Here is a 26,274-nt window from a genome sequence, read left to right on the forward strand (position 1 = left end):
TCGTCTGATCACCATCAACAGCAAGATCCTTGAACTTTTTTTCAAGTTAAAAAGTGATGGTATTCGTCAACAGTTAGAGACTGTTCGACCAGTTGATTCAAAAAGCATGACTAAAAAATTTATATAAAATTGCAAGAAAGATAATATGGAAGAGAAGGCAGCAGAAGATGTCTCCGAAGAGAAAGTAGGTCGACAGCTGATATGCAGCTGATCAGTTGATAACCAAATAATGAGGACAGTTTTTAGTTTGAGAAAGATTAAAATTTGAATAGAATCCTTGTCAAACCCAATTGTGACTTTTGGGATCTTTATACAAGTATTGTTTGGTATTCGGAATGTCATAAAAGATGCATTTCTAAAAATTCCAAAGTCCTCATTAAACTATGATGAAAAACGATAATTTATTTTTTCCCAATTCACACGTTATACAACACATTTTTCCCAATTGCCTAGGGCCCAGGCCCCATTTGAAAAAAGGTAGGAAAATCACTGTCCATAGTACTTTACAAACAATGTATGGTCTGAAATAGATAATACAGGTACAAAAAAGATCATTGTTGGTACCTATTACCGACCTCCTTTTGATAAGATAAGATAAGAAAACTTTATTTTGATTCGGTATAAGTTTAAAGCCACAACACAAGCTCTAAGGAGCTTTTGACCGAATATGAAAACATATACATAACATAAAAACAGTCTAATCTGACATATAAAACAACCTGTAATACAAAGTTAAATCTCACTTACATAGCATGATAACAGAACATCTCTAGAAAAGTTTAACATATCATTAATTAGAATTAAAAATACTTCAACATCAAATATCTAGGTTGGAGGCAACTTAAATGTGTGCCATAATTATTGGTCTATACCATCAGTAGTAACAGGCAAACCTGAACCAAAATTGACATCAACAAATACTAGACAGTACAAATGATCACCACCTACATCAAGTGACAGATATTGAGATAAATCTACATGTAATGACCGAATGCTAGTTCTTTTTTTACAACAAATCAAACAAATGTAAATAAGATCACAACACTACCACCAGTTTGTCAAGCAGACTATGACATAGTCTATATAGAAATAGATACATGGTTCAAAAGAGTGCAGGAAGTAAAGAGAAAAATCCTCAAACTTAACAAAGTTAGTTGGGGAAAACATAAAGACTGATTTAGGAAAAATCACTTATAACACTTGAAAATTTTTTTGATTCAAGTAATGGAGATGCATTGTGGAACACCTTTAAAGTAGACCTTATCAATTGAAAAAAAATGTTCATACAAAATGATAACATAAACACAGATTAACTTGGGTGACAAACAAATTACAAAAACTTATAATCAACAAAAATAAAGCATATACATGTAGTAAAAGAAAGACAAATCCAGAAAACTTAAAAAGCAAGTACAAAAAGAACTACGAACAGGTTACTGGAACTACATAGAAAAACTAATTTGTGATGTACCTGTAAATGATGCTGATCAACACATAACATCAAATGCAAAACCAAAAAACGATTCAGCTATATTAAAAGCACAAGAACAGATAGTACATGTATTGCACCTTTAAAAAGGGATGGCATTCTAATCACTGAAACAGAAGAAAAAAAAAACGTTTTAAACCAATAGTTCCAATCAGTTTTCACAAATGAATCAAATACAGATATCCCAGACAAAGGTACAAGCCCACATCTTGAAAAGCCACAAATATCTATTACCTAAACAGGAGTCACAAAGTTACTATCTAAACTTAACCCACATAAAGCATGACCTGACAATATAAATGGTAGAGTACTCAAAGAATTAAAAGAGCAAGTGTCACCAATACTTGCATTAATATTCAGTAAGTCAAGAGTCAGACAAAACACCGGTTGGAAACACGCAAACTTTGCTCCCGCATTTAAAAAAGGGGAAAAATATAAACCTGTAAATTAAAGACCCATATCATTAACATACTGTGTATACTGTAAGTTAATGGAACATATCATCACAAGTAACATAATGTCACATCCAGGGGGGAAAAAAATATCTTCTACAAACTTCAACATGGCTTTAGAAATCTTGCGAATCAAAATTAATTGACTTCATCCAAGAACTAGCATCTAGAATTAATTGTAACATACAAACTGACCTCATCATTATGGACTTTGCTTTTCAATATGTTTGATAATAAAGTTCCACACCAACGACTACTTTACAAACTAAATTACTACTGGATAAGAAAACATACACTAAACTAGATCCAAGCTTTCTTATCCTATAGAACACAAACAGTTGTAATAAATGGTATTTCCTCTACATCAGTGACAGTCACATCCTGAGTTCCACAGGGTACTGTTACTGGGCACTATATTATTTCTCATTTATATCAATGATTTCTCAGAATATCTAACACATAGCAAATTAAGACTCTTTGCCGATGACAGCATTGTATTTAGAGAAATCAAATCTCAAAAAGATTGCAATAGATTACAACAAGATCTAGACTCTGCAGCAAGGTGGGAAGCAGATTGGCTTATGGCTTTCCACCCAGAAAAGTGCACCAAACTCACAATATCACATAAAAAGAAACCATATTTGCATGAATACATTCTACATAACCACATTCTTGAATCTGTTACATCTGCTAAATATTTTGCTGTTATTTAACAATCAAACTTAAAATGGAACCTTCATTTTGACAATATTATATTGAACAGAAATAAATCTTTAGGATTCCTTAAAAGAAATTTAAAAGTATCAAACACATACATTAAATCCAGAGCATACCAAGCAATAGTCAGAACTAAACTAGAATACAGTTGCAGTTTATAGGACCCTTGCACAAAAGATGCTACAGAAAAATAGAAATGGTTCAGAGACGAGCAGCTAGATACATATGTAATAACTACCATAACACTTATTGTACAAATGTGATACATGTAAACAACTTACAACTACCTACATTAGCTGAACACCGTCTTAAAACCCGACTTATAGTTTTTTATAAAGTCATTCACAGCCTTATTGCCATACCATCTGAAATATTATTACCAAACAACAGCAGAACAAGACAAAACAATCCAAATATTTACATATATGAACCACAAAAGAAACATATAAATGGTCATATTTTCCGCATACCTTCATTCAGCGGAACATGCTACCAATAGCCACAGTACAGTCAACCACAGTTGACAGCTTTAGAGGACACCTTACACAAGGTGTCTGCTGTCAACTGATTTAAAAACCAGATACCAACTTCAGACTTTTGATGTCAATTCAATGTTCTGACAGATTATTACATTGACAGTGCATGATAAGAAGTGTGCAACATCAGCATACTAATTTATGCCTTAGAATCTTTATTAATGCAAATCACACAGTCAAAACCTTTACTTTCGTTTTATAAAGCATGTTTTCCTAATACTGGATGTTGACATCAATGGTAAAACATGAACCAGAGACGGATATGTAAAATCCGTGTACGTTTAGAAAGGATAATTGAGTTTTGAGTAGTTCTTTCCACGTTATTCTTCAAGAAAATACTTGAAATGAACATAAGATAAAGGTATCAATGATATTTTTAGTATTTTGAAGAATTTGGGTGCATAATTATATCTTTCACCTGCTAACCCCATGTACTAGTTCAAACAACATGGTGCCAACGATTTTTTCGCTTACAGCTCTTTTCATAATGCTAGCAGGACAAAGGTTTGATAGGCTTGCTTGCTTTGTTTGTATCAATGTTTGCTCAAGCATTGTAATTAAGATTGACATCTGCAAACAATGTAAGTAGGCGGAGTTAAATCTGTGTAAAGGTAAATTTGATTATTTGATAATGTCCAATCAAATTTAAATATAATGTATACAAGTTTAAATCCTCCTTTTTATGTTGTTTTCAAATGTCAATCTTAATTACAATGCTTGAGCAAACATTGATACAAACAAGGCAAGCAAGCCAAACAAACCTTTGCCTTGCTAGCATTATGAAAAGAGCTGTAAAACCTTTATTATTATCTTTTTAGATATATCATCAAATGATATTTGAAACGAGTTATTCAATTAGATAGTCTAAATATTTTTAACTAAATTAGATAGACCAAACCAGTGAAATTTAAGAGAATAACATTAAATAGATCAATCAATGTCTGGTACAAAATAGTTTACCTGTCTGTCAGACCACTAATTAACCTTGATTGTAATTAGGGGGTATTAAAGTAGGGCTTTTTTATAGTGCTTATTCATCATGTCACTTTTATGACAGAAAGTGAGATGCTGTTTAAGGCAAAAGGTCAGGTCAAAAAGATTGCATAAACTTCAACTTTTTTCTGAATTATCTTAAAATGGCAAACCCAACTTAAATGTCCGGTTCAGGCGAGCTGCAAAACATGTCCAGAAGACAATACCACGGTTTTGGAAGCCCTGGTCACAACTGATTTTTGAAAAAAATTAATCAACCTGTCTATGAAAGTAAAAATCAGCTAAGAATAAGCGAAATATATCTCTTAGTGTTGTTGATGTTAATTAAGCAGGTTGTCTGACGATGGCACTTCATTGGAAAATTCTAGTTATAAGTGCTGTTAACATTAAACCAGTAATAGACCATGATTTATGCAAACTAAATGAATGGTAATTAATTATTATAGTATCTTAATCCAGAAAAAACAGTGATAATGATTTTTTCAAAGAAGAAGCCATTTGCAGCTTATGTGTCCATGTAAATTGAACAAAAATTCAAAACTTGAATGATAACGTTATTGGTAACATATGAAACGGCTAAATTTAGGCCTTAACAAACTTGTTACTACATCAGTACATATATAAGTTAATATTGATGACACAATATGACTGTAATATCATTGAGGTGACATCATAGTGGTGATTTACCACATTTTATAAAAATGCAGGAACATTTCTGGCAAATTGGTATTGAGCAACATTTTTTATTGGTGATAAATAATTACAATTCACTTCCTGTGTATTTTTATACTTCTTAAGTACTTTGGTGTTATTCTGTTTTAAAAGGCTACATTTTTTACATTTTTGTAACTGAACTGACACAACCAATTTATTTAGCAACATACTACATTTGTGATTTTTTTGCAGGTTCTGAGAGCAAGAACTGTGTATGTGTTGATGAAAGAAGATTACAGAATATCCAGAAACATAAGAGCATCATGGTATTTCTCAAATCTTGACACAGTTATACCATTTGTTCCAAGAAAATCACTGGTTAGTTTAAAACTATATAGAATGTTGAAAACCTAGGGAAGTAATATAATTATAGTATTATAGGGTTAATACACACGCTTGCAAGTTCAATTAGTGTTCTGCATTGATGATATTCAATATTTGTACAAAATTGCAAAATGTTTAAAATGTCAAGATCAGCTAGCTTGTTTTACATTTTTGTAATTTTTATACGACCGCAAAAAAATTTTGTGGTCGTATATTGGTATGACGTTGGCGTCGTCGTCGTCGTCCGAATACATATTGGTTTTCGCACTCTAACTTTAGTTTAAGTGAATGGATCTTTTTGAAATTTGACCATAAGGTTAAATACCACAAAAGGAAGGTTGGGATTGATTTTGGGGGTTATGGTACCAACAGTTAAGGAATTAGGGGCCAAAAAGGGGCCAAAAATGAGCATTTTCTAGTTTCCAGACAATAACTGTGGAACGGTGTATGGGTCTCTCTGAAATTATACTACAAGTTTCCATACCACAAAGGGATGGTTAGGATTTGCTTTGGGGGGTTATGGCTCAAACCGTTTAGGAATTAGGGGCAAAAAAGGGGGAAAAACAAGGTTGTCCTGGTTAATGGACAAATACTTTAGTACAAAACATAATTTAAAGCAGTGTAAGGGAGATAAATCAAATACATCATTGAAATTATCTCCCTTACACTGCTTTTAAATTATGTATAAAGTAATGGTTAATGAACAATAAAGATAATCTAAAACAGTGTAAGGGAGGTAATCCAAATACAACGTTTTGGTTACTTCCCTTACACTGCTTTTAAATTATGTTTAAAGAAATGCATATTTATAAAGGAAGACCAGTAAAAATATCTGCAAATGTTTTCATCTTTTTTTTTTTACAAAAAAATCCATATGAAAGATTTGACACTATATTTTTATTAATTCTATTATAAAATAGATTAAGTTAGCACTATGGTAAATTTAAATGGGTAATTATGGTTGCCAACTCCATTGGAAATTTGAATTGAGATTATGACCATATCTTGAGGGAAAGAATTTTTTTGGGGGAAAAAGGGGGGGGGATAAAAAGAAATTGTGGGGGGCCAATTTTTTCTCATTTCAGATTTCAGAAATTAAAAAGAATTATTCTTCAAATATTATTTTTTTTTCAAATTTCAAATATTGAAAAATTTCAAGAAGTAATCTTTAATTGCACAGTATGGCGCATTAGATTTGTAAAATCTTTGATCACATTTATTTATTTGTTATGCCGAATCTAACAGTGTATTTAGATTTTTAATTTTGGGTCCAGTTTTCAAATTGGTCTACATTAATGTCCAAAGGGTCCAAAATTAAACTTTGTTTGATTTTAGCAAAAATTGAATATATGAGGTTCTTTGATATGCTGAATCTAAACATGTATTTAGATTTTTGATTTTTGGCCCAGTTTTCATGTTGGTCCAAATTGGGGTCCAAAATTAAACTTTGTTTGATTTCAACAAAAATTGAATATATGGGGTTCTTTGATATGCTGAATCTAACCATGTATTTAGATATTTTATTTGTGGACCCCGTTATCTAATTGGTTCATATTGAGGTCAAAAGGGTCCAAAATTAAACTTTGTTTGATTTCATCTAAAATTGAATTATTGGGGTTCTTTGATATTCCAAATCTAACCGTGTATTTAGGTTTTTAATTTTGGGTCCTGTTTTTTAAATTGGTCTACATTGAGGTCCAAAGGGTCCAAATTAAACTTAGTTTGATTTTAACAAAAATTGAATTCTTGGGGTTCTTTGATTTTCTGAATCTAAACATGTGTTTAGATTTTTGATGATGGGCCCAGTTTTCAAGTTGGTCCAAGATAGGGTCCAGTATTTAAACTTTGTTTGATTTCAACAAAAATTGAATATATGGGGTTCTTAGATATGCTGAATCTAAACATGTATTTAGATTTTTGATTATGGGCCCAGTTTTCAAGTTGGTCCAAATTGGGGTCCAAAATTAAACTTTGTTTGATTTCAACAAAAATTGAATATATGAGGTTCTTTGATATGCTGAATCTAACCATGTATTTAGATTTTTTATTTGTAGGCCCCGCTATCAAATTGGTTCATATTGAGGTCAAAAGGGTCCAAAATTAAACTTTGTTTGATTTCATCGAAAATTGAATTATTGGGGTTCTTTGATATGCCAAATCTAACCGTGTTTTTAGATTTTTAATTTGGGTCCCGTTTTTTAAATTGGTCTTCATTGAGGTCCAAAGGGTCCAAAATTAAACTTAGTTTGATTTTAACAAAAATTGAATTCTTGGGGTTCTTTGATATGCTGAATCTAAACATGTGTTTAGATTTTTGATTATGGGCCCAGTTTTCAAGTTGGTCCAAGTTGGGGTCCAAAATTATACTTTTTTTGATTTCAACAAAAATTGAATATATGGGGTTCTTTGATATGCTGAATCTAACCATGAATTTAGATTTTTTATTTGTGGGCCCCGCTATCAAATTGGTTCATATTGAGGTCAAAAGGGTCCAAAATTAAACTTTGTTTGATTTCATCAAAAATTGAATTATTGGGGTTTTTTGATATTCCAAATCTAACTGTGTATTTAGATTTTTAATTTTAAGTCCCGTTTTTTAAATTGGTCTACATTAAGGTCCAAAGGGTCCAAAATTAAACTTAGTTTGATTTTAGCAAAAATTGAATTCTTGGGGTTCTTTGATATGCTGAATCTAAACATGTGTTTAGATTTTTGATTATGGGCCCAGTTTTCAAGTTTGTCCAAGTTGGGGTCCAAAATTAAACTTTGTTTGATTTTAACAAAAATTGAATATATGGGGTTCTTTGATATGCTGAATCTAACCATGTATTTTGATTTTGGACATATTGGACCATAATAGGTAAATTAAAAAAATTCAAGTTCTTAGACCACATTCTTTCTGTGTCAGAAACCTATGCTGTGTCAAATATTTAATAACAATCCAAATTCAGAGCTGTATCAAGCTTGAATGTTGTGTCCATACTTGCCCCAACTGTTCAGGGTTCGACCTCTGCGGTCGTATCAAGCTGCGCCCCAGCGAAGCATTTTATTTAATGATATTGCACTAGTGCAATACTGGTGAATATTGCATGCTTACTTTTGGTTACAATTTACAGCAGAATTATGTTTGCGATACAGTAAAAATCGGCAAATTGGTTACCCAAAATGTTAACAAAAAATATCCATTATTGGATATACATGTATTTAATTTGATGATAAATGTACATTTCCTTTAATATTGACATAGACACAACCATGAGATACCATTAAAAAAATGTGTGTAACTGTCTATAATTACATGTTCCTTCAAACACACACTTACAATGAGTGAAAATTCCAACTAACTTCATCAAATACCAAAGGTGAGGTAATACTTGATAATTTTTTTTTTTGTGAGCACCAATTCTCCTAGATACTATTACCCTGACAGGACAGAAAGTTTACACAATTGTTAATTGGCATCATACATATTTTAGTCATATTTCTGTAATTTATTTTAGGTAGAAAATCATAAGTCAAAGATTGGGGATATTTAGCTCACCTGGCCCGAAGGGCCAAGTGAGCTTTTCTCATCACTTGGCGTCCGTCGTCCAGCGTCGTCCGTCGTCGGCGTTAACTTTTTACATTTTGAACTTCTTCTAGAGAACCACTGAATGGAATGAAACCAAACATGGCATGAATGTTCCTTATGAGGTGCTGACCAAGTGTTGTTACTTTGTAGCAGATCCATCATCCAAGATGGCCGCCAGCGGGGGACTTAGTTTAACATAGGACCCTATGGGAAATGCATACAAATGACTTCTTTTAGAGAACCACTGAATGGAATGAAACCAAACATGGCATTAATGTTCCTTATGAGGTGCTCACCAAGTGTTGTTACTTTGTAGCCGATCCATCATCCAAGATGGCCGCCATCGGGGAACTTTGTTTAACATAGGACCCTATGGGAAATACATACAAATGTCTTCTTTTAGAGAACCACTGAATGGAATGAAACCAAACATGGCATGAATGTTCCTTATGAGGTGCTGACCAAGTGTTGTTACTTTGTAGCCGATCCATCATCCAAGATGGCCGCCAGCGGGGGACTTAGTTTAACATAGGACCCTATGGGAAATACATAAAAATGTCTTCTTTTAGAGAACCACTGAATGGAATGGAACTAAACATGGCATGAATGTTCCTTATGAGATGCTGACCAAGTGTTGTTACTTTGCAGTCGGTCCATCATCCAAGATGGCCGCCAGCAGGGGACTTAGTTTAACATAGGACCCTATGGGAAATACATACAAATATCTTCTTTTAGAGAACCACTGAATGGAATGAAACCAAACATGGCATGAATGTCCCTTATGAGGTTCTGACCAAGTGTTGTTACTTTATAGCCGATCCATCATCCAAGATGGCCGCCAACGGGGGACTTAGTTTAAAATAGGACCCTATGGGAAATACATACAAATGTCTTCTTTTAGAGAACCACTGAATGGAATGAAACCAAACATGGCATGAATGTTCCTTATGAGGTACTGACCAAGTGTTGTTACTTTGCAGTCGGTCCATCATCCAAGATGGCCGACAGCAGGGGACTTAGTTTAACAAAGGACCTATGGGAAATACATACAAATGTCTTCTTTTAGCGAACCACTGAATGGAATGAAACCAAACATGGCATGAATGTTCCTTATGAGGTACTGACCAAGTGTTGTTACTTTGCAGTCGGTCCATCATCCAAGATGGCCGACAGCAGGGGACTTAGTTTAACAAAGGACCTATGGGAAATACATACAAATGTCTTCTTTTAGAGAACCACTGAATGGAATGAAACCAAACATGGCATGAATCTTCCTTATGAGATGCTGACCAAGTGTTGTGACTTTGTAGCTGATCCATCATCCAAGATGGCCGACAGCGGGGGACTTAGTTTAACATAGGACCCTATGGGAAATACATACAATTGTCTTCTTTTAGAGAACCACTGAATGGAATTGAACCAAACATGGCATGAATGTTCCTTATGAGTTGCTGACCAAGTGTTGTTACTTTGCAGTCGATCCATCATCCAAGATGGCCGCTAGGGGGGGGGGGGGGGCTTAGTTTAACATAGGACCCTATGGGAAATACATACAAATGTCTTCTTTTAGAGTACCACTGAATGGAATGAAACCAAACATGGCATGAATGTTCCTTATGAAGTGCTGACCAAGTGTTGCTACTTTGTTGCCGATTTACTGTTCAAGATGGCCACCAGGATATTTTATTGAATAACGGGACCAATATTAATCAAAATTTGGCCTCAATCATTATTTGGGTATCTGTTATGATTTTTATCTATCTTTACATGATTTCTAAAACCAAAGTAGAGTCAGGTGAGCGACACAGGCTCTTGAGAGCCTCTAGTATTATGTACCCGTCAGTCTGTCTGTCCATCTGTTCATCTGTTTTTTAAGTTTTAATTCTGGATAACAATTAAAGTACCACTTGACGAAATCTTTTGAAATTTGATGGTTTTGACATGAACTGTTAAAAATAATTATGACCTTAGTTACCTTCAGAATTTGTATTTTTTTTATTACTGGATGATAATTAAAGTACCACATGACCAAATCTTTTGAAATTTGAAAGATTGATATCTATAATTGTATATTAATATCTTTAGGATAACATTGAGGATGAGCTGACTGTTTTGTCTGTCCTACCCCATGAAGATGATGTCCCAGATGACAATCAGCTCAGAGATGGATTTAAATTTAAACTGCTGCCTCATTCCAACATCATATTCCTGGCCAAGAGGTATAGGATAGTGTTTGTTCTGGATCTAAGCCACTCAGCTGCATCAGTTGTAAGTTTAATGTATTTAATGATATTTTCATCGTTAAAGAAGGATTTCCAGCAGCCGGTTGTACGAAAGTGTCATTAAATTTAACGGCTCATTAAAGTGTCATTAGCGCGTCATTAACTAATGTGTCATTAAATCTGTTGTACAAATAGTTTAATGAAGTAAAAGTTCATTAAACTGTCATTAAAAATCAATTTATTTAATGATGCCCCATTCTATATTCTATTCTATATTCTATTCTATATTCTATTCTTTCTATATTCTATTCTATTTTCTATTCTATATATTCTATTCTATTTTCTATTCTATATTCTATTCTATATTCTATTCTTTTCAAGCTAATCATATTAAATTAATGATTTGAAGTAATAAATAATCTATTAAAAATATATAAATAAGAAGATGTGGTATGATTGTCAATGAGACAACTCTCCATCCAAGTCACCATGTATTTGAAGTTAACAATTATAAATCAAATTACGGCCTTCAACACGGACCCATGGCTCACACCAAACAGCAAGCTCTAAGGGCCCCCAAATGACCAGTGTAAATAATTTCAAACATGTCTAATCTATATACAAAACGAGAAACAGAAAACACCTATGAACCACATTAACAAACGACAACCACTGAACAACAGGCTCCTGACTTAGGACAGGTGCATATAAAATATGCATTGGGTTTTAAACATTTTAAAGGCGTGCCAACCTTCACCCTAACGTGAGACAGTAGTATAACATTACAACATGAAAAGACACACAATACAATTATAATTTAAAATTGCTTAACTGGAACAAAAAGACATGATTTTAACAAAAATAACTTTTAACGAATAAGTGTGATCTGCAATGAAATATAAATACAATAATAAAACTCAGGTGCCTATAAAACATATAAGTTACAGGTTATAATAAAAAATGTGTACATGATATGCATGTAAATGTGAAAAAAATCATATTTCATTTGTGTTGTACCTCCGTCTAGTTCTTGCTTAAAAATTTTTTGGACCAAACACAATTTCTGCACTTTGTTAGATTTCCAGGAAATGAGGAACCTTATGAAATAGTGTAGGCACTTCTATGCAAGGATATGATAGATTTATTGTGGATTTCATGAACCTATAATGAAGTGATGTTTGATTTTCACTCATTAGATAAAACCAATAAATATGTTATTACATGCAAGAAGGTAAAATTTCACATTAATAAGATGTGGTATGATTGTCAATGAGACAACTCTCCATCCAAGTCACCATGTATTTGAAGTTATTACAATTATAGATCAAATTTCTTAACTGTTTGACATTGTGTGTCTGTCTTGTCCAAATGTTTGTATAATTTGTATTCCTTGACCAGAATTAATAAAGAATACAAGTACATACATCTTAAATTACAATGATAAATCATAAACATTTTGTATGAAGTGTACGGCTACGGCGCACCGAATGGGACTTGAACTTTTTGTAATCAAAGAAATTGTGGGTACACAAAATTCAATTCTGTCATAACAAAATCCTTTTTGTTTTACAAAACTATGTGATAGACTTGTTTTATGAGAACTTCAATTTTGTAATTACAAAATTCATTTTTGTGGACAAAATGCATTTTTTTTAGGTATGCAAATATAAACTAATTTGCATACAAAATTGACTTTTGTGTTAAATTTTCACTTTCAATTTTGTCTACACTGAACTCATTTTTGTTCATTAAACTCACTTTTGTCCGTACAAAATTGAATTTCTAGTACAAAACCACAAGAGTTCCGTTCGGCGCCCTGTGTGTACAGCTAAAATAGTAGTTCGTAAGGAAGAACCCTATAGGTATTTACATTAATGTATAAAGGAGTCCCTTGTTTACAGTTCCATTGACTCTTCTTAAAAGGAACAGGGGTAGACTTTATGGCTGTTGAAATCTCTCACTTTCTCAGTCCCACTGGCACTGAAGAAAGGGTACAACTTTTGAGTTGCAAATTTCAGAACTTTTATTATGGTGGAACAATATGTAATCAGGTGTCGATGGAATACTATGTAATGCTTCTTGACTTCAATATGATTGAGATTATAAGAAGGCACATGTTAGGGAATTTTTTTATTATGAATGATGTATGCCTGAAGAAGAATAATCCAAATATCATGTGAACCTGGCGAAAAGTTTGTGCACAATACAAAAAGATGCCGATTTATTGTAATCTCATAATAGGGGAAAAAACGTTTATATGGAAATACCGTGCCTTGTATTATAAATGTACACATTTTTTTATAACCTGTAACTTGTATTGTAATGACATACAGTACATGAAATGCAAGCAGAAAAAAAAAACATATTGTACCTGTCGTAGCAAGACTGGAATCCGTGGCATCAATTGGTGACTCCACCCCTTGCAACCCAGTAAAACTGGGGCAACCTTTGTAAATGTCGACAATCATTTCTTGCGTCTCTGACAGGGGTTTTGGTGGTGGACCACCGCCAGTTCTCTGGTGGTCACTGGCCTTTTCTGTGTATGCCTTTTTGGCCTCTTGGTGCAAATTGGACTATTGAGTCTTAATTTCTTTGGTTGATCTGGGGCACACACCTAAAGAGTTGACCCTTTCGGTAATGTGCTCCCAGACCAAACGTTTTTTTTCACTTGTCACGGAACTGGTACCGTGACTGGACTTAAATTTGTCATCTAATAATGAAAAGTTTTGTTGCACCAGTTCCGTGATCAAGGTAATTTCTGACGATTCAAAATTTTTGGATCGATTTCTTGTCGTCTTAGTAGCATCCATGTCCATAGTCCGATAGTTGTTGATAGTTACCTTGCAGACGACGGATGTTTACATTTTGTGGAATTGTGGGAAATATTTAGGGGAAACCCAATATTTAATGATAGTTTAATGACGCATCCGTCATTAGATGTCCATTAGTTAATGAGCAACAAAATATTGCTTCGTACAACACATTTTAATGGACTCATTAACTAATGTCCTATTAAGGTTTTAATGAATCATTAAGCCTTGATGACTCATTAAGCTAATGACACTTCGTACAACCGGCTGCTGTTCTTTATCCTATTTTTTATTCATTTTTAGCTCACCTGGCCCGAAGGGCCAAGTGAGCTTTTCTCATCACTAAAAGCTAACTTTTTACATTTTGAACTTCTTCTAGAGAACCACTGAATGGAATGAAACCAAACATGGCATGAATGTTCCTTATGAGGTGCTGACCAAGTGTTGTTACTTTGTAGCGGATCCATCATCAAAGATGGCCGCCAGCGGGGGACTTAGTTTAACATTGGACCCTATGGGAAATACATACAAATGTCTTCTTTTAGAGAACCACTGAATGGAATGAAACCAAACATGGCATGAATGTTTCTTATGAGGTGCTGACTGAGTGTTGTTACTTTGAAGCCGATCCATCATCCAAGATGGCCGCCAGCAGGGGACTTAGTTTAACATGGGACCCTATGAGAAATACATACAAATGTCTTCTTTTAGAGAACCACTGAATGGAATGAAACCAAACATGGGATGAATGTTCCTTATGAGGTGCTGACCAAGTGTTGTTACTTTGAAGCTGATCCATCATCCAAGATGGCCGCCAGCGGGGGACTTAGTTTAACATAGGAGCCTATGGGAAATACATACAAATGTCTTCTTTTAGAGAACCACTGAATGGAATGAAACCAAACATGACATTAATGTTCCTTATGAGGTGCTGACCAAGTGTTGTTACTTTGAAGCTGATCCATCATCCAAGATGGCCGCCAGCGGGGGACTTAGTTTAACATAGGAGCCTATGGGAAATACATACAAATGTCTTCTTTTAGAGAACCACTGAATGGAATGAAACCAAACATGGGATGAATGTTCCTTATGAGGTGCTGACCAAGTGTTGTTACTTTGAAGCTGATCCATCATCAAAGATGGCCGCCAGCGGGGGACTTAGTTTAACATAGGAGCCTATGGGAAATACATACAAATGTCTTCTTTTAGAGAACCACTGAATGGAATGAAACCAAACATGGCATGAATGTTCCTTATGAGGTGCTGACCAAGTGTTGTTACTATGAAGCTGATCCATAATCTAAGATTGCCGCCAGTGGAGGACTTAGTTAAACATAGGACCCTATGAGAAATACATACAAATGTTTTCTTTTAGAGAACCATTGAATGGAATGAAACCAACAATGGCATGCATGTTCCTTTTGAGGTGCTGACCAAGTGTTGTTACTTTGAAGCTGATCCTTCATCCACGATGGCCGCCAGATGGGGACAATGTTTAACAAAGGACCCTATGGACAATACATACAAATGTCTTCTTTTAGAGAACCACATACTGAATGGATTGAAATCAAACATGGCATGAATGTTCCTTATGAGGTGCTGACTAAGTTTTGTTACTTTGAAGCTGATCCTTCATCCATGATGGCCGCCAATGGGGGGACTTCCTTTAACATAAGACCCTATGGGAAATACATACAAATGCTTCTTCTAGAGGTGCACTGAATGGAATGAAACCAAAACATGGCATAAATGTTTCTTATGAGGTGCTGATGAAGTGTTGCTACTTTGTTGCCGATTTACTGTTCAAGATGGCCACCAGGATTTTTTATTAAATTACAGGACCAATATTAAATTAAATTTGGCCTCACTCATTATAAGGGTACCGTATAGCGGGTTATTTTCGCGGGTGTAAAATTTCGCTATTTAGGGGCAACAAAGTATACGAAAAATTTTGGCGGTTTTTATTTTGGTGGATTCTTAAATCCCAACTAAATATTTTGGCGGGTACTGAAATTTTTGCAGTTAAAAAAGATGTAAAAATTGACATACAAGTGTCTATTGTTAAATGGTTAAATGATTTTTTTTACCTGAATGACTTCGTATTTATTGATGATATTCAGATACAGCTAATCAATAGAAAACCGGTTACTTAGATATTTGTCACAGGTATACAAACTTCTTGTAAATTGTACGGTTGATTAGGTACGAAATTGAACGGACCTTTGATGTACATTGTACCTACTAATTAGATTGTAAAATTATCAAGAGTGACTTACAACTCATATATCATGTATATAATTTGACACTAATTAATAAGGATAATTACCTGCTAGAGTACCTTACACTTACTTTATTTGACACTAATAATTAGGGCATACACTCCTGATAACCATTTTCTAAAATACATGTATGTACAATGCCCTTTCGCATTTATGTTGTTAAAACTAACCTATACCGTTATTGATCTGCTGACCGGACAAAATAAGATCGTTTGCAAAACGCTTTAACTATTAGAAAGTACAGAAGGTATCCCTAAATTTTTCGCGGAATTTAATTTCGCGATTTTCATTTATCCGCCAAAATAAGCGAAAATAAACACCCAGCGAAAATAACCCGCTATACGGTATCTGTTATGATTTTAATCTATTTTTACATGATTTCCAAAACCAAAGTAGAATCAGGTGAGCGACACAGGCTCTTGAGAGCCTCTAGTTAATTTTAGTTTTTAAGAATTTAGATTAACTGGTAATTTGGAATTTTACATAAATACATGTAACAATCGGTACAAAGACAATATTGTGTTCAAAGAATTGAATAAGATGAAAAAGAAGAACTGTATAGAAATCTACTTTTAATTGGTGGAAATTAAATGACAGACTGAAAATAAGTCCTGACAAATTCTTTGAAAAAAAGGCAGTTTGTAAAATACATATAGAAAAAGGTTGTCTTGACAACTTGTGAACACTTCATTGTACATGCAGTTTTAGAAAAATGTTAAATTCATATGTACAAGATTTTCAAATCAGAAAAAAAAAACAATACTCACCAAGCCTTTCACTCCTAGTTCATAGCAGAAGGGAGGAAATTTTACCTATGTAACAATAAACAATTTTGAATCTAAAGCAGACAACCTAAAAATCTGTTGACCTGCATTCTTTCATGATGTCATAGATAAAACTTTACAGAAGCACATTGTCAATATCACAAGTAAGGTTTTATATGGTCAGTGGCTGTATTAACGCAAAGTTTTACCGTCAATGCATTTTAACTGCATAGATAATAGCACAGTTGCAGTATAATAACTTTTATTGCTTTTCTCTATGTTGTTTGTTACCATAAGGCTATATTTTGGACCCATGTTTTAGTGTTTTTGTGTGAAATAATGAATTATAAAATGAATAAAATCTAACAGCAAATCCCCAAACCATTGTAAATTCTAACCTAACAATACAAGTATTTCTGTCTTTCACAGTAGTAAATGAATTTTAAACACCATGTTATTTTCATTTTGTATTGTAGGACTTAAGGACCGGAGAAGTTATACTGAATAAAGTAATTCCAACATTGAGAAGATGTCTGACAGGAGTTGTTAGTCCTGTAAGTTGTTAATTAAGGGAGAGTACTTTGAATAAGGTTTAAAGACCATAAGGACAAGGTTTGTTAGTCTAAAAAATAAACCCAAGGGTGACTAGGGAATAGGAATATGGTCACTCTGGTCTTCTTTCTACAGGAGGTAAAACCCTTGCCTAAATGAGGCGTCTGTTTGGTTGCATGGGATGTAAAAATACACAGTCATGTCCAGTCAGAATGGGGATGTTAAATCTGATGCCTGGTATTGTGAGAATGCCGCACTCTCTACACATTAGAAACCCTTGCAACGACTCTTTGATGGATCCGTAGGTGGCCTGTTGCAAGATTAGATTTCTGTGGCCCTCCAAATTTCCTGCCCTTCATCCTGATTTATCCCTATTACAGGACCTACCTACCTATTGTATTTACTTTTGATTTGTTCTCATCCTGAAACAAGAAATATTTGCTGCTTGATAGGAAGCAAGCAACAATCAATCTAGCTTAAAAGTGGTTGATTTAGATGATTGTAAAAAAAATTGCATGTGTAGAGTAACAGCAGTATAAAAATAAGAAGATGTGGTATGATTGCCAATGAGACAAGTCTCCACCAGAGACCAAATGACATAGAAGTTAATAACTATAGGATATCGTACTAGTCTGTCAAGGCCTAGAGGTTATGGCATTGGCAGTGCTTGATTATCTACATTCTGATGAATTTTAAAAATAGTTATCCACATATTCATAAAAATCTATGACTAAACTTTTCTTTGAACATTTCTTATATTTAGGTATTCAGTGCAGTAAATTTGATATGTATTGCTTTAATTTATCATGAACCTTAGAGCAGATGGCAGTCAAAAACTAGTTAATCTTGTATAATAAAGCCATCATTTTACATCAAGCCTATACCAATTTGATAATGATAATAGCAGTTTATTCTTCAGAAGTCAGACATAGATCAAGAGAGTGAAAATTGATGTACATGTAAGTTTAGGCCAAAAATAGACAAGTTCTTATAGTAAAATGATGGGTATAAATGATGAATTTAATCATGTCATTACAAGTGTTTTTTTTATGTGTTTCAGTTTATCTTGCCAGGAACAGATCTGCTCTATGAACCTGAATTATATGTTACTGTTATAGCACATACACCACTGTTAAAGTGTACAACTAATCAGGTCAGTAATTATTTAGAAAGCAAATAGATGTATATAAATTATCAGCTTTTATGTAAACTAGGCAATGCAAGCACTGCAGTAGTATGCATATCATAAACAAACTTACAACTGAACAATTCAGATTTTAGAAGCACATCAAAATACTACCCATTCGACTTTGTGATCTTAATAACAATCTTACCATTACATAATTACATCACATGTATGTTTCATTAGAATATGTAATGTTGATTGGCTGACAACAACTGTGAGGCACTTCACTATCATATTTAATTTCTGTATAAAATACAACAGCTATGACTGCACGTTCTATCCGAGGCACTTCACTGTCATAATTAATTTCCATATAAAATACAACAGCTATGACTGCACGTTCTATCCGAGGCACTTCACTATCATAATTAATTTCCGTATAAAATACAACAGCTATGACTGCACGTTCTATCCGTGACAATGTTAAGAGAATGCAATGAAAAGTTTGATATAACTCTAAATTTCATGGTTGTAGCATACAAATTACAAGAATTGAATGCTTCTTTTTATATGACCGCAAAAAAAATTTTGTGGTCGTATATTGGTATGACGTTGGCGACGTCGTCGTCGTCGTTGTCGTCGTCCGGTGTCGTCGTCCGAAGACGCATTAGTTTTCGCACTCTAACTTTAGTTTAAGTGAATGGATCTCTATGAAATTTTACCATAAGGTTCAATACCACAAAAGGAAGGTGGGGATTGATTTTGGGGGTTATGGTACTAACAGTTAAGGAATTAGGGGCCAAAAATAAGCATTTTCTAGTTTCCAGACAATAACTGTGGAACGGTGTATGGATCTCTCTGAAATTATACTACAAGTTTCCATACCACAAAGGGATGGTTAGGATTTGCTTTGGGGGGTTATTGCTCAAACCGTTTAAGAAATAGGGGCAAAAAAGGGGGAAAAACAAGGTTGTCCTCATTAATGGACAAATACTTTAGTACAAAACATAATTTAAAGCAGTGTAAGGGAGATAAATCAAATACATCATTGAAATTATCTCCCTTACACTGCTTTTAAATTATGTATAAAGTAATGGTTAATGAACAATTAAGATAATTTAAAACAGTGTAAGGGAGGTAATCCAAATACAACGTTTTGGTTACTTCCCTTACACTGCTTTTAAATTATGTTTAAAGAAATGCATATTTATAAAGGAAGACCAGTATGGCGCATTAGATTTGTAAAATCTTTGACCACATTTATTTATTTGTTATGCCGAATCTAACCATGTATTTAGATTTTTAATTTTGGGTCCAGTTTTCAAATTGGTCTACATTAAGGTCCAAAGGGTCCAAAATTAAACTTTGTTTGATTTTAACAAAAATTTAATATATGGGGTTCTTTGATATGCTGAATCTAAACATGTGTTTAGATTTTTGATTATGGGCCCAGTTTTCAAGTTGGTCCAAGTTGGGGTCCAAAATTCAACTTTGTTTGATTTAAACAAAAATTGAATATATGGGGTTCTTTGATATGCTGAATCTAAACATGTATTTAGATTTTAGATTTTTGGCCCAGTTTTCAAGTTGGTCCAAATTGGGGTCCAAAATTAAACTTTGTTTGATTTCAACAAAAATTGAATATATGGGGTTCTTTGATATGCTGAATCTTACCATGTATTTAGATTTTTTATTTGTGGGCCCGCTATCAAATTGGTTCATATTGAGGTCAAAAGGGTCCAAAATTAAACTTTGTTTGATTTCATCAAAAATTGAATTATTGGGGTTCTTTGATATGCCAAATCTAACCGTGTTTTTAGATTTTTAATTTTGGGTCCGGTTTTTTTAAATTGGTCTACATTGAGGTCCAAAGGGTCCAAAATTAAACTTAGTTTGATTTTAACAAAAATTGAATTCTTGGGGTACTTTGATATGCTGAATCTAAACATGTGTTTAGATTTTTGATTATGGGACCAGTTTTCAAGTTTGTCCAAGTTGGGGTCCAAAATTAAACTTTGTTTGATTTCAACAAAAATTGAATATATGGGGTTCTTTGATATGCTGAATCTAACCATGTATTTTGATTTTGGACATTGGACCATAATAGGTAAATTAAAAAAAATGTGTCAGAAACCTATGCTGTGTCAAATATTTAATCACAATCCAAATTCAGAGCTGTATCAAGCTTGAATGTTGTGTCCATACTTGCCCCAACTGTTCAGGGTTCGACCTCTGCGGTCGTATCAAGCTGCGCCCAGCGAAGCATTTTATTATAATTTTGTAGGATCGTAAAAGATCTGATCATGCACACGTTTTTAATATGAAGGGCCTCATACAAAATTTGCTTTGACGGATGCTTTAATACTACAATGAAATTATAAAAAGAAGTATTCAAATCTTATTAAAGGATGTTTGCTTCTCTGTTTCAAAATAAGAAGCTTTTTAAAAGACTGTTATAAATTGATTGTATATATATAATATAACTTAAAAAGTAGAAAAAGATGACAGGTCCATGATCTTGTTTTTGAGATATAATCAACTGAAAATTTTTGCGGGAAATGATACTCTCTAGATTTTTCCTACATTTAACATTGGCACCTTTTTTGTCGAGCCTTCGACTTTAGTCGAAAAAGCGAGACATAGCGATCCTACATTCCTTAGGCGTCATCGTCCACAAATATTCACTCTGTGGTTAAAGTTTTTGAAATTTTAATAACTTTCTTAAACTATCCTGGATTTCTACCAAACTTGGACAGAAGCTTGTTTATGATCATAAGATAGTATCCAGAAGTAAATTTTGTAAAAATAAAATTCCATTTTTTCTGTATTTTATTTATAAAGGGACTTAGTTTTTCTGCCGGGAAATATTACATTCACTCTGTGGTTAAAGTTTTGAAAATTTTAATAACTTTCTTATACTATTTTGGATTTGTACCAAACTTGGACAGAAGCTTGTTTAGGAGCAAAAGCTAGTATCTAGAAGGAAATTTTGTAAAAAAATAAATCCATTTTTCCGAATTTTACTTTTAAATGGACTTAGATTTTCTGCCAGGAAACAACACATTCACTCTGTGGTTAAAGTTTTTAAAATTTTAATAACTTTCTTATACTATTTTAGATTTGTACCAAACTTGGACAGAAGCTTGTTTATGATCAAATGCTAGTATCTAGAAGGAAATTTTGTTTTCTTCCAGTTAACATAACATTCAGTCTGCAGTTAAAGTTTTTAAACATTTATTAGATTCATAAACTATCCTGGATTTTTACCAAACTTGGACAGAAGCTTCTTACAATCAAAAGATAGTATCAAGAGGAATATTTTTATTGATTTACTTCCTCATTGTTGTTGAGCCTGCGATTAACAGAAAATGTAGGCGAGACACTGGGTTCCGCGGAACCCATTAGAATTTTTCTTTCAAAAATTATGAAAAAATAACTAGGATTTTATAACATTTTCATAAATGACTTTTTAAACTATATGTAATAAAAATATGAAAAGTAAGTAAGGGTTAGCGGGTAAAATTTGTATTGTCACTACATAGATATAATTAGAGGACTCCGAATATCTGAAAAAATGTCAAAAACATGAGTAGCGAACTTCCTTAATTAATTAGCCAAAGCAGCATATCAGATATTTTTTTACAAAAACCACATAAACATTTTATTGTGTGTATATAATTTTTGACAGCTATCAATTTTTTAGGAAGAACAACTTCTTATTTTCAAGGAGGAAAAATTTAGAGATTTTACCCTTACTTGAGACTAGATTTAGAAGGGGGGGGGGTTCAAACTAGTTCTAATATTGAGATGCCCCCTTTGAAATCTGCTGAGTAAAACTATGTTTATTATAAGTAACTACTAGTGAAGAGGGAAAATCACATGTTAGATAAGTATGTCAAAAAGAATTTATGTGTAACTTTAAGTTTTACTTTAAGATCATGATTTTATTGCTGGACACATCCTAGAAAGTAATGTATGTTAATATGAGGATCAGGACACTTAAACTTTATATCGCTCATTAAGTCATTAAATGGCTTTCTGTGCAAAACAAATCTCTTACAAATCTTAGTGGATAGATTTTTGTTGACAGACACATCTTTGAATGTAATGAAGGTTCAAATTATTGTCACCTTGACCTATTCATGTATTTTATTTCTGAGTGATTTTATTTTGATTGGTACATTTTACTGCAGCTTTTGAGTCAGCTAAGGTGATAATATCATAATGTTGCCTTAGATGGCTCCATTTCTGTATCTATAACAGATATTCTACAGTTATTAAAAGCTCTATTTCCATTATATCTTATAAAAACTTTTGAAAAAATTCCAATTCGTTGCCTTTATATATAGACAAGAACTAAGAGCAATTTCATAGTAGACATTCTAAATAAAAGGAATGTCACATCAATTTCTTAAAATGTTTTGCTGGTGATGTTATCAAACTATTATTTATACTGCTTTGTGCTTTAAAAAATATTATAGAAAAACAAAGGATATGAGGTAGCCATCCATGACACAAAATCAGTACATGCACAGCAAAAAAACACACAAAAAGCAAAGGAACAGTGCTTTCACTGATTCACTCTCACCTCACTGCAAGTTTATGACCGCCCCTAGCTGGCCTAGCACCGGTTTGAGCTAACTTCTATGTAAAATGATTCAGATAGACTTTGAAAGATGTAACACCACCATATCAAGACCGGTAAAAAAAAAACATACTGGAAAGTAGTACATATTTAAAACAAAATAGTTCCCTCACATAGGTGTAAATATAAAACTATGTAGAATATACTATGTACATAAAATTATTTCATTTTAAAGAACACATTTTGTTAAAACACTAAAAATGGCAAATTTTGACTGAATTATCATTACAGGTTTTAGCCCAAGGTATCCGTGTTCTTAAAGGAAATGTTGAAGACTTTCTAGCCATGATGAAACAAAGATATGACAGCTTTGAACAAAATTTGGCATCAGAGTTTTCTAAATTACAATTACAACCAATGATTGTAAGTCATTCTTGTATGATACTAAATAAATGGATTATGATACTATTGTCAGAGATGATAACCAACCATTGGTGAAAATTTTAAAGACACTATTACTTTTAATATAAAGGTGTTTGTAAACATAGAAGTCATTTTAATCATTGAATGTCTTTATATCAATGGTTTTAGCATGTAGAAATAAATATTTTATATGTTTTATGGTATATGGTAGTAAAAGTTATTGCTATACTGTTCTAATTTACAGTCAGTTATTTTGTTTTTATTTTTATAAAAAGAAAATATATCAAAAGTTTCAATGCCATATAAACCTAAAAACCATGAACAAAAAATAAACATATAGATATTTTCATATGGTCTTCAACAATTGGCAAGTAACTACACCGTATGTCAAGTTCTAAATTGTTCTAAGTCTGTGCAAGTTGTAACTAGATTTAACAAATGGACATGAACAACGATTCAAGATCAACATCAAATCCTAAAATACATCAAAAGACAATGACAACAATGTGAAGCTTAACTTTATAGTAAAACTATGGTGCTTTTATTCAAATGGTGTGGAATTTTTGCAGAAAAGTATGTACAGAGGACAAATTTATTTTTATAAATTTTTTGCATACTTAAATTTTCTGTTAAAATGTTGAAAATTTATTCAGTATGTTATGTTCACAACAAATTTAAAAATGAAAAATTACATGATTAGATAAAGAAAAGTATATGTGATCAGTCAATGATATATGTTTACCTTTTAGACTGAAGATTTAACAGAAATGTCAGATGGAGAAACTGTTTGTGGACAACATAGTTTTAACATTCCCATGAACCCAGAGGCTGGAATTATAAATCTTCTTAGACAAGGATATTTTGCACTGCAACTTCTACCAGAAAATTCTAGTGCAGGTAAGTATTATAAATTCCTTTAGGCAACTAGGGTACTTTAAACTTCAGCTCTAATTAGCTAGAAAATTTTAGTGCTGGCTAAAATTTTAAACTTCTCTTTGACAGTTTTTATCGTAATTTCTAGTGTAGTTAAATAAAAATTTCTTTGACAGGGGTACTATAAAATTCAGCTCTTACCAGCTAGAATATTCTAGTTCAAAAGTTTGACAGAAATACTCTGTATGAATAGTAAATATCTTAAATTCCTTTAGACAGTTATACTCTGAACTTAAGCTTTTACTAAAATAGAAAAATACTTGCACAAGTTAAAACATTAAATTTGCATTTATACTTTTTATGCCCCACCTACAATAGTAGAGAGCCATTATGTTTTTCGGTCTGTGCGTCCGTTCGTTCGTCTGTCCGTCCATCTGTCCTGCTTTAGGTTAAAGTTTTTGGTCAAGGTAGTTTTTGATGAAGTTGAAGTCCAATCAACTTGAAACTTAGTACACATGTTCTCTATGATATGATCTTTCTAATTTTAATGCCAAATTAGAGTTTTGACCCCAATTTCACGGTTCACTGAACATAGAAAATGATAGTGCATATGGGGCATCCGTGTACTATGGACACATTCTTGTTTTAGGGTTATTTATTTAGGCAATTCTGTACAAAAAAGTTTTCTGTTTTACTGATTTTCATTATTCTTATACGCAATGTTGGGAGTGCAGAAATAAATCTCCTTGTGAATTTTGAAGATTTTCTGATTTCATATTACAGAGTTATGTAAAATGGTCAAAATGACAGAAAATCTTTTAGCTTTATGCAGTAACTTAAGTTTCGCTGTTAAGGATTTCGAAAGAGTTTTGTGAACAATTTTGAAATGAAGCTCCCATTTTATTTTGTGAGTTTTAGGATTTTTTGTTCCAGAATTAAAGAAAACAAAATTAGAAAATTTTGACTTTTGGTGATTGCTTTGTGGCTTTTTGTAGAAAAATATAAATGATATAAGTATTGTTTCAGGTATATGTGTTGTAACAGATGGTAGTTTGGGAGTCACGGTGACAGATTCAAACAGATTTGATGCACTGATGACACAGTTAAGGAACAGTACTATTGCCTGCTCATTCCTGAAGATGGGTGACACATATTGTGCACGTGCTCAGTTTGGACATATACCACATGTAGAATTACTTCAATTCATATCAACAGCTACATTTGGAGCCTACTTTTCTTCATGCCCAGATCTAGTAAGAATTACATACCAATTAAAAGACAGTAAACAAGCAACACAAGAAAACCAAAAGATCCCTAGACGTCAAAATACAGACTTTAACAATAGACAAGTTTCTAGACAATATAGCAAGCAAAAAATTGCCTAGAATCTAGAAAATCTGTAATATTTAAAATAGAAACAAAGATCTGTCAAACTCCAGGAGAATGAACTTAGATTATAACTAAAGACAACAACTGACAAGGGCGATGACTTTAGACAGGCACATGAATGAACCTGTGGCTGGGTTTAACTACTTTTTACCAAAACTTATACACAATGCTTATTACCACAAAACACAGATCAAGTTTGAAATTGGGAGGCATCACTTTCACCGTTCATGAGTTATGCCCCTTTATAAACATAGAATTTGCTGAATTTTTCGTTTCCGTTTTCTTACTTTAGTTTGCCTCAACCAAATGTTATGAAACTTATACACAATCCTTATTACCACAAAACACAGATCAAGATTAAAATTGGGTGGCGTTACTGTTACCGTTCTTTAGTTATGCTCCTTTATAATGGAAAAATTGATGAATTTTCGGTTTCCGTTCTCTATCTTAAGTTT

General features: G+C 33.1%; 1 protein-coding gene across 3 annotated transcripts in view; it reads left to right on the plus strand.

The window, feature by feature from the left end:
- LOC127734571 (KICSTOR complex protein SZT2-like) overlaps window positions 1-26,274 on the plus strand; it is a 141,550-nt gene continuing 115,276 nt past the window's right edge. For all 3 annotated transcript variants that reach the window (XM_052244515.1, XM_052244523.1, XM_052244532.1), the window contains exons 1-8: window positions 1-184; window positions 5,094-5,219; window positions 10,882-11,064; window positions 17,348-17,425; window positions 18,484-18,576; window positions 23,426-23,557; window positions 24,307-24,454; window positions 25,457-25,683. In XM_052244515.1, coding sequence (XP_052100475.1) covers window positions 146-184; window positions 5,094-5,219; window positions 10,882-11,064; window positions 17,348-17,425; window positions 18,484-18,576; window positions 23,426-23,557; window positions 24,307-24,454; window positions 25,457-25,683 — 1,026 coding nt within the window. In that variant the 5' untranslated portion in view covers window positions 1-145. The remainder of the gene's footprint in view (window positions 185-5,093; window positions 5,220-10,881; window positions 11,065-17,347; window positions 17,426-18,483; window positions 18,577-23,425; window positions 23,558-24,306; window positions 24,455-25,456; window positions 25,684-26,274) is intronic.

The sequence above is a fragment of the Mytilus californianus genome, unplaced genomic scaffold (genome assembly GCF_021869535.1).
Source record: "Mytilus californianus isolate M0D057914Y unplaced genomic scaffold, xbMytCali1.0.p SCAF_1, whole genome shotgun sequence".
NCBI lineage: Eukaryota > Metazoa > Mollusca > Bivalvia > Mytilida > Mytilidae > Mytilus > Mytilus californianus.